Source organism: Struthio camelus, chromosome 21 (genome assembly GCF_040807025.1).
Source record: "Struthio camelus isolate bStrCam1 chromosome 21, bStrCam1.hap1, whole genome shotgun sequence".
Taxonomy (NCBI): Eukaryota; Metazoa; Chordata; class Aves; order Struthioniformes; family Struthionidae; genus Struthio; species Struthio camelus.
Genome location: NC_090962.1, coordinates 1,239,671 through 1,249,860, shown reverse-complemented (window position 1 = coordinate 1,249,860; position 10,190 = coordinate 1,239,671). Strand labels below are relative to the sequence as shown.

Sequence of the window (10,190 nt, the reverse complement as noted above, 5' to 3'; positions counted from 1 at the left end):
TGGCGCAACTGTCTTGTGCAAAGTGAGTTCTGGTTGTTTAAATGCCTTTTGCAGCGCTGGAGTATGGAAGGTTTGTTCTCGCAAGGGCACAGCCCAAAGCTCTCTTTGTGCAGAATAAGCACAAAGTAGTGCACAAACACAAACTTTCACCTGAAGGAAATTTGGCTGCTACTGTAAATCCCTCCAGTTTGGGAATCTCATAAGAACAAAGCTGTCTGAGAGACCCATTCACTAGTTGGAAGACTAGTACTGTCATTTACCAGACAGGTCTATTGCCGAATGGATAGAATTAGGGGAGAAATCACTTATCAGAATCGGGATGTCAGCTGCAAACGCTTTCCTGGCCAGCCTGCGTCTGCTTGCCTTGCCGGCTGGTGGTGCAAACTGTAACCTACATACTCGGCTGGTGCTTGTGTGTCAGGGCAGCCGGCACAAGCACGTGTGGATGAAGTGACTTAGATGACAAAAGAGACGCGCAGGGTGGTCCTCTGCGCCCTCCCGACAGGCTGCCTGCACATCCTGCTCTTGACTTTCAAAGCACAGATTAGAAACGTATCTCATTCCCGTTGCTCTTTAGGAAATTCCCTTCAGCACTGGGGTATTTTGTAGCGGAGGCATTGTTTCCTTAAGGGGAAAAAAACCCAAGACAGTACCACTTAGTCCTGGGAACTGACCCGAATCGCCGACCTGCGGAAAGCAGGTGAAATTCCACGTGTCTTGAACGGGGAAAATGCGTGCGAGTCGGGCACCGCACATGCTTCGCCTCCCCCCGAAGCCGTAAATCGTGCGTGGGTCACAGGGCTTTCGGAGGAAAGAACGTTTGCGGTTCCTGAGATGGACGGACAAGGGGCAGTTGCTCGACGGACGGGAGGGCCGCCTCGGACGGGGCGCCTCTCCCGAGGATCCCCGCGGAGGGGCCGCTGCTGGGGGCTGCGCGGGGGGAGGCGCGGCCGGGCGCGGGATTAATTCGCTCCTTTGCCCCGCAGGCGGGCCATGGCGCGGCGCCGGCCGGGGTCCCCCGGGGGGGGGGGGCGGCCGGCCCGCGGGGCTCAGCGGCCGCGGAGAGGCGAGGAGAGGGGCCGCGCTCCGCCCCCGCCTCCTCCCCTCGCACCTTCCCCGAGCCGGCACCGCCGCCCCCGCGGGCGGGCGGGCGCGCGCACACACGCGGGCGCGCCGAGCCGCGCCGCGCCGCGCCTGCCAGCGCACGCAGGGGCCTCCCGGCCGCACATGGGGCGCGCGGCTTCCGCGGGCGCGCCGCTGCCCCGCCAGCGCTGAGCGCGGGGCGCGCAGCCACCGCCGCGGGCGGCCAGGGAGCTGAGCCGAACCGCCGCCGGACTCCGCCTCCGCCGGCCGGGCTGCGCTGCGCGGCGGCTCCGCGGCCCCCGGGCATGCCCGCGCCGCTGGGCGCCGCCGGCCGCCGCCTGCCCCGCCGCTGAGCGCTGCCGCGGGCGCGGGGCGGCGCGGCGCGCATGGCCGGAGAGCTGAGGCGGTGAGCCCCGCGCCGGCACGGGACGGGACGGAGACGTGACCATGTGGATAAAACGGCTCCTGGGAAGCAGGTAGGGGCCGCCGGCTCCGGTCACCTTCGGGCTGCCCGCCCGGCTCGGCTCGGCGAGGGCTCCGCGCCGCCGCGCAGCGGAGCGGCCCCGCGGACGGGCTGCGGCGCTGGCGGCCGCCCTGCCCTCGGCGGGCAGCCCCGCACCGGCGGCGTCCGCGCCCCTGCGCAGCTCGCCGCGGGCGCGGCGGGGCCGGCGCGGCAGCCTCGCTACGGGAGCGCCGCGCCGCGCAGAGCCGCGCTGGGCTGCGCTTCTCGCCTCTGCCCGCTGGGCTGCACTCGGCCGCTGCGGGGAGCGCCGGGCGCGCAGCTCCGCGGGGCGCCGCGGAGGCGGCCGCGCGTCGCCCGCCCGGCGCGGAGCGGGGGTCCTGCCTCGCCGCTGTGCCGTAGGGGAGGAGGAGGCGGCAGCTGCTGTGGGGCTCACAGAGTTAAATAATGAACTTATTTAAGGTGGGCATTGAATTGAGCGTAAATCAATACTGCTTGCCTACTTCCAGCTAAGTACTCAGAGAGATACCGGTTAGTCGTTATTTCAGACAGGATGGAAATGCTCCTTCAATCTCTGAGCCCTTGGTTGGCTGCCCTACCAAGTGTGTGTGTATGTATATATATATTTTTGCCTGTTGTTTTCTGTATACCCCTGGAGAATGCTCCCAGGGCAGTGGGGCTTTGTGATTCTCCCTTGTCATGGTGGCAGGTGTGTTTTCGGGGGGGAGGGAAGGGGCCTGGAGAGGAAATCTAAGCACCTAGGGTGTATGTACAGTACATATCCAGACAGATGGATGTGTTTTGTCAATTAATCAAGAATTGCAAAGAAAAGGAGACAGAAGCGAAGTGTTATGTAACACTTTTATTACTGCTGTGAAGTCATCTGAGTTGAAATCTTGTTATTTTTGCGGTGCTGTGATTAGAGAACACTAGTTATGAAGATCCTAGCCGTTCTTTCTGTGTATATCCTTAAAGCTGCTAAAGGAGTACTTGTCTTTGTTTATTTTGATTGTGTTTCAGTAGAATAAATTTCAAGTGGCAGTATATTAAGTGAAATCATAAGGAAAACTGTGCTGCTGTGTGATTGATAGGAAGTTCTTCTCTCCCCAACCCTTCTATGTTAAAGTCTTATTTTGAACAGTTGTGTGGCATAGATGAGACTGCAAGCTAGCGCAGTCTGACACAAACCTGCCCTGAGTGCAAGAGCAGTCTGTGCGTTTTGTTTTGCTTTCCTGGTGTGCTGAGGGTCTTGCTGCAGACGAGCGTCCCGAGATGGGCTGCCCTGCTCTTGCAGCTCACAGCCCTTTGTGTTCTGCGAGCTCACGGCAGTCATCGGTGAAAAGGGATACTGAGAACGGGCTGTGCAGTTGTTCTCCTGGGACCGGGCTTGAGAGGTCTGCGAGACTATTGGAGTGAGTGGATGAATAAGAGCACAGCCATCGGTCCTTCCCAGTGCAGCAACTAGGGGAGCTGATCAGGTTTTCCACCCCTTGTTCGCTCTGCTCTGATTGTTGGATATAGTCTCATCAGAATATGGCTGCTTCTTTTGGTGGCAAGACAAAGGAGCCAGGCAGAGCACCCCGAACACTAAGGGAGCTGCAGTTAGGGTATGGGTGATGCGACGCGAAAGGATCTTATGCGGAGCCTGTTGAAGTCACTGGAAGTTTTTTCACTTTTGAGCTTTGGATCAAATCCTAAAAGGTGAAACTTTCCTTTAACTGAGATTTTTGCCTATGCTGTAGAACTGGAAGGAGGCCCCTGGGTTTTGCTTTTGGATTTGTATTTATTTGCCATTGCGTTCCACTTTACCAGATAAAGTTAATAACATGCAGGCATCTCTTATGAAGAGTGATATCCACACAGCCCACAAGAAGCATGTGGCAAGTGAATCTATCGTGCCACCTTCGGCCATGTCCCCTTCTCTCTGGTCTTTCTCCTTGCAATTTATTCTAACAGTCCGGGCAAGTAAGCATCTTCACGCTGCCACCAGAAATGTCAGTCCCTCACAGCTGTGTTGCGTGGTTGGAAGGATGGAGTCTTCAGTGCGTCTGCAGTGATATAGTAACCTTAGGAATTACTGCCAGGTAAAGCATCAGAAATATTTTTTGGGATACAGCCCAATTTGGATTTCATGGAAGATGAAAAGACCAATGGAGCCAGAGGGCTGTTTTTTTCCGGCTGGAACTAGCGGAAGATGATAATCTTAGAAGCAGAAGAAGCTCTCTGCTTTTTTATTTCTGTAAAGAGCGTGGCAATGAAAATAGCCTTCTGATCGCTTCTCTCTTCAAATCACTTTATGAATTTCTTTGCTGTGTATTCTGGAATCCTAATCACCAATCTGTTTTCTGTACCACCTCCTCAGCTTTCAGTCTCTCTATTTTGTGTTTTAAGAAGAGATAGCTTCTGCTAACCTTGTCTGCTGCTCTCGCTTTTCTCTACCTCTAATTACTTCTGGCTTTATTTCTGACATTTCCCATGTCGTTTCCCCTCATTTTCTCAAAGACTACTAGAAAAATAGCTCCAGGAAAAGCAGGAGACCTTTGCAGCGCCCATTTCACCCTAAGCATTCTCTACCTTGAGTTGCTGGGTGGCTTAGGGAGATGATACCTTATTGCTGCTTTAGAGTCAGCTTCCCTTTGCCCCAGGGCAGTGGCAGTTTCCTGACCTTACAGACAAGCCTTGCTCTTAAGAGGAGGAGAGTAAGACCGTCGTGATATGGATTTGAAGACCTCAGTGCAAAATTATTCTTTCCCTGCTTTCAGAAATGGGAACTCTCTGCTCCCAGAGGTTCTGCTTGCAAGCTGCAAGGAAACAAGCTGTTTTTATAACTCTATCACTTAAAGCCCTTGCAAGTTTCCAATAATACTCCGGGTGCCCTTTGCCCAAACAACTGTGGCATTAATGGGTATCAGTTTTGTAAACCAAAGGTCTGGTACTTGTGGTATGAGCATTGCAGAATGGCAGCTACTCTTATTTCCTAAATATGCACAAACATAGCTGTGCATCGATATGTCTGTGTGAGTGCATGTATATGTGCATATAATAGAATGACAGTTTTATACTATACCATCTCTTTGAGCTGTGGCTGACAACTTTCCTTGCATAGCTACAAATTAAATATTTTAAACAATATGCCATGATTTTTACAGCATTTAGCTCAAAGTGATTTGCAGTATGAATAAAAATACTGTTTGCAGTTTCTTCCTGATTGCATAAAACAACTCATTAAAAGCATACATCCCTGCGTATTTGCTTTGAGAAAACTTTATGGGCACTATGGTTACTGCCAAAGCAAACATTTTACGTGAATTTCGCTCATCAAGTTCATGCTGTCAAATGTAGATTTAGCCAGTCCTCAAAGATGCAAACCTTGCGTTCTCAAAAGTAATGAGAACGCTAAACAGTGGGAGTTAATGGCTTCCACTGAGGAGGAGTTTTTACTCATACAATATCCACGCAGGGGCTGAGCTAGCTGTTCCTGGGTGACTTGATTGCCCCAGAAATTCATCTAGTGTCACTGACTATGATACTTAACAGCCACAATAATGCTCAAATAAACTGTGCTTTTATGCAGCAGTTCATACCTTCTAACTGGCAGCAATTTCACAGATGAGAAAAAGGGAGATGTGCTGATATTTAGCAGCCCTCTTCCCTATAGTATGAATAATTATTGTAATAATGTTGGAATCATTGCTGTATTGCCTTTGTTATGCGTATTCAGTAAAGTGATGGATGGGGAGCTGACGCAGTTGCTGAGCAGCCGGCTCGTCCTGAGATGCTTTGGAGCATGTGTTTGGAGGGCCTGTTGTGTGGGCCAAGAGTGAGTTGTAGGGATGGTCCCTTGGGATCTTGCTGGAGGGGCCGCCTCGCATTTCTCTTGTCTCCCACTTGCATTTCTCTCCCCCTGGTGCTCACATCAAAGAGCAGCCCTTCTATCTGCGCTGGATGTGCTTGGCTACTCTCTGAAAACACTGATGCTGCCCCTTATTGAGCTCCTTGCAAGGCAAACTCCTGCTTATGCAGTAATCTACGGTTCCTAGCTTTCCCAAGCAATCTTTTGGAATAGAGCACCATGATGCATCCGCATCATTAACAATTGTACCTTCATTTGTCCTATGGATACATAGGATGTGTGAACTGGCTCCCCATCTGCTTACGGCATGTGAATACTGCAGCTTCAGTTTGCATTACATAAGAGTCATCTGCTTAAAATACAAAATGCTAAATTTTCTTCAAAGCATAACATGTAAGCAGACACTAGACTGAGGTAGAGACTAGCTCTCAAAGTGGCTTGGTAACCCTTCCCTTTTCTCGTCAAAGTTTGATCCAAGAGGTCTGTCTCACTGTTACCCAGCACTATATGTACATATGTATGCACGCACATGTATACAGGGCAGCAGTGAGCAATGGGAACTGCTTTACAGAACAACTCTATAGGGTGTGAATAGTCTATATGGCTTCAGACAGGTCTGAGATTCATATGAAAATGTATGCATGCTTAAGTCTTTAAATATAGCTAATAGGAAAACAACTGGGAGGAAAGATTAAGAGTATTGGTATGCTGAGCTGGAAAAACAGAAGCTGTGGCTCCAGTACTGAAGCTGCTTTGCACAGTATAGCAGTATACGTTATTCTCATTAAGTATTGGTGATGAGGAAATGGGTTACAATAAATCAAATCCAACTTAGTTTGGGTTTGAGAGGAGATCTATCTGGATAATTCCTTAAAGCAAACCATATTCAGCAGGATCAGCTGTGAGAACGGAGTTGCCATGTATGACTGACTGGTGGCAGAACTCAGCCTAATCAACACTTTTCAGTCCTGGTTTAAATTTTTTTGAGGGTTTCTCCTCCCCCCCCTTTCTTTCCCAAACTGAATGCTGCTGCATGGAAGGGACTCCTTGGCCAAGCCCAGAGGGGGGGAAAAAAGCAGTTGTTACTGGTTTCCCCTAGTTCCCAAAGCTGGAGCTTGGCCCTCTACACTGAGTGCACATTTTTGATCAAATGATTTTTTTCACTGGAATAATATAAAACTCTGGACCTGAACTGCCCCTTTAAAAATGAAATTAGAGATCATATGAACATTTCCTATGGCTCTTCTTGCTGGGACCTATATGGCAGAGTTTGATAGCTTACATAATTTCCTATGATGGAGATATTCTTCATTTAATTTCACTTTGAAATACATTGATTAAATCAGAACTGCTGAGAGATTTAAACTGAATCTCTGTGGCCTGAACTTAACTGTGGGAGGTTTACCTACCTTTATCCTTCAACACTGATTTGGTTTTATGAGGATTCCTCACAAAATGAGCTTTTGCCTGGCACTGAATTGCTACTACTTTCTGGTTTTACCAGTTTCTTTCTCTGGCCTGAGCAACTCTGCAAGTAAAAGCTGTATTAAAACCTGCCTTTTAGCATTGCTTTGGAATGCCTTTCCATGGAGATCTATTAATAAGTGGAAATTCAAAGACGGATAAGCACTGCAGCATTAATTGGAAAGTAATAGGACTACTTCTGCCTGCAATGTGGCCCATGCTTTAGAAGAGTATTTTATCAGCAAGTTACGTGGAGACCTCTAAGTGAAAAGTTCTTGGCAAGCTGGGCTCAGGCAGGTCTGTCGCAGTGGCATTACTATTCTTCTAAGGTATGCAAGAGTTTCAGGGTGCAAATCCTGTCTGATGAAGCTTGCTCAGTGAAGAGCATCATGAGCAGTAATGCTGAAGCTGCTGTCACCTGTGGCGGCTGCCTTCATTGCAGTTGCACAGGTGCATGTGAGAGCATGCCAGGAAAGCAGCTCATCAGTTGAGTCCAAGATGTTTTGTGCCCTTTGAAGGGGGAGCCTGTTTGACGTTTTTCTTCTGGAGGAGGTCAGCATTGGAAGGACTTATCAGTGTGGACTCTGGCCAACAGTAATTAATAGAAAAAGAAATATAGACTTCAGTTAATACACTAGGGTATCAAATGGGACAAAAAAAATATGGGAGTAATAAGTGACTTCATTCTATGAAGAAGTGCACTTCTTCATAGAATGTGCTCAGACCGCATAGTCAGTGCCTGGTTCAGAGCTTCCTTGTAACAAGACTGAACTTCCTGCATGTTGCAGAGGGAAGAACTGCCTCCCTAGCTCATTCCAGTGAGGAGACAGAGGATTTTATCTCCTTTCCTGTGATCTCCTATATAGGACTGGGACTGATGGAAGGGACCAAAGGAGGGACTTGGGCGTTTCTAACATAGCTTTGTCTTTCTAGTGCTTTTTGTGCAGCTTGTATGAAATCATGCTTCAAGCAAAGAGCAGGCTCCATTTTGAGCCCAAGGACAGAAGTGCCATGAAAGGCTGAGATTGTATTGTGGCATGTTTTGTGCCTTCCTCAGAAACACCTGATGCTGGCTCCTGGTGGTAGGATTAGATAATCTGGAGGCCTGATCTAGTCCAGAAATTTCAATTATCTGTATTTTCCCTTCACAAGGTCTTAATTCCAACCTAGCAGCAATCAGCTGTATCCTGCCCTGGTAGTTCTTATCTTGCCCTCTATGTTCTCCAGCTGTCTGTGTTGCAGGTCCAAGATCCAGATCCCAGGAAACAACTGTTAGTGCGCTCTCTTGGGATTGGCCCGTAAATCCCAAATGAGCAACACCTGTAGGAGACCCTCAGTCCTATCTTGTCTTCTCTTTGAAAGATGAGCTATGAGGAACTGCAGGCCCTGGGAAGACAGCTTGTTGATGTGGAATATCTCAAAAATGGAGGGTGATAGGAAGACTTCCAGCAACAGTCCCAAGCACAGGAAGAGCTAACACTACTTCAGTGCTTCCTCTCATCAGTGCTGAATGGTTCAGTGTTTCTGGTACTAAGGAACAGCAATAAAAAGGAAGAGAAATCTGGCTCCACTAGGGGTGGATACACAACTGTGTCAAAATAAGCAATGCTCTGGACACAGGAGACACTTGGAGGAAAAAGGGAGCACAGGGAGCCCCTTGCACTCTGGAGGCAGGAGACCAAAGCGCCGAAGAGCAGCTTGCCTGAGGACATGCTGAGCATCACTGGCAGAGCAGCAAATCAAACCTGGGGCCTTTACTCTCTTGGCTTGAGTTTCTCTGTCCTGCTACCTGTTGGCCAGTGGCATGCTGAAGTTTGTCAAAGGCTTCCCCATGCCTCTGCTAGCTCCAGGGAATGCAGCTCCTTTACCCATCTCCTTTGCTAGCTAGCGCAAAATTAAACAGACTTAATCTATGAATATAAAACATGTCTTGCCATTCATATAAATGTTCATTTTCCAACTCTAATCTGAGAAATGTCTCATTGAATTCTAAATAATGTATAGGGAGGAAATATGTGAAGTCATTTAACATGTGATCTTTTTTGTTCAAATTCGCTCTGAAGGTTTTTTCACAAGCTCTAATTTTATGGAAGCGTTACTGCATCTGCAGTTGCATTGTATTCTTCCCGAAAATGTATGAGGTACCAGCAGCTATTGTGATGAGTAACACTGCCAATGCTTATACATACAGGGTGCTCTCCAACAGCATCCAGGTTGCCAATTTCTGTGGGGTGCTTTAGGGAATAAATGTCAGCCCTTAGCATTTTGTCTCCCTGGAAGCCCTTGCTTGAGTGTAATGCAAACAGTTCTCCATTTCCTCATGAAAAAAACAGCTTGCAGTAAGGAAAGGCAGACTCTCGTTGCTGTGATTTTACCGTTAGCCCTATCTTAAGCTGTCCATGGGACAACATTTTGTTACTGTTGACAGTAGCAAGTTGGGTGCAGCCAAGAGTGCTCCTTTCTGTGTGTCGGGGAGTTGGGAGCATTACAAATCCTACTAGGTTCCAAGTTTATTCTTCAGAGTTAAGGCTAAGTAAAAGCTGCTTCAGGAACCATGTATGCTTTCAGGGTTTAACATGATTCTTGCAAAAGGAATGCATCTTGCAAACTATAAGTGTGGACCTCTGAGGTGAAATATAGGAGCTTCTCAGAATACGTGTGCCATAATGTGAGAAGACTAAGGGAATGTAACGGGTACTTGTGCAGTTACGTGAAGGTGAAAGTGTGGGTAAGGACACATTCCAGAGCATAAAAACTTTTAAAAGCGGCTGCACTTATTGTACAAAAAACCCCCAATTTTATAGAATTTAGTTACAGTCTCTCAGCAATCAGTCGTCCCCATCTGTAAGGCACTTTAGCTATACATCTGTTTCCACAGATCTCTGGATGTTAAGGAGAATATCTCTATGATAAACTCTCAAGCAGTGATTTATAGCTCTATAAATAGGCAATATGAATAACATAATGCTAGCTTAGTAACTAACTGTACATTGAACTACTGTAGTTCAGTGTAAGAGAGCTGATGGGTCATCGTTCAGAAGACGATGTTTATGGCTAACCTGAGAGCAGATAATGCTAATGTAATTTGTCATTTAAATGCATATTATTCAGATTAAAGAAATTATAAGTGGAAAGTGGGGAACTGAACACAAATTTCCCCACTTTCAGACTTCTGTCTGGCCAGTGGAGCCATCCCTACAGCTGAATGCACGCCGCTTCCTCTCGGATCATGTTTATCTGTAACTGCCATTGTCCCTTTGCGTGACACAAGCCTTGCTTTGGGATGGGTATGATATAATCTATTTGCCTCCTTCTTTAAGACTTAAGTAA

General features: G+C 48.3%; 1 protein-coding gene across 3 annotated transcripts in view; it reads left to right on the top strand.

The window, feature by feature from the left end:
• The first annotated feature begins 1,445 nt into the window (after window positions 1-1,445).
• AJAP1 (adherens junctions associated protein 1) overlaps window positions 1,446-10,190 on the top strand; it is a 158,037-nt gene continuing 149,292 nt past the window's right edge. For 2 of the 3 annotated variants that reach the window (XM_068916295.1, XM_068916297.1), the window contains exon 1: window positions 1,446-1,559. In XM_068916295.1, the coding sequence (XP_068772396.1) occupies window positions 1,531-1,559 (29 nt within the window). In that variant the 5' untranslated portion in view covers window positions 1,446-1,530. Of the gene's footprint in view, window positions 1,560-1,943; window positions 2,006-10,190 lie in introns of those variants that run through there. The other variant, XM_068916296.1, reaches the window with a different exon arrangement.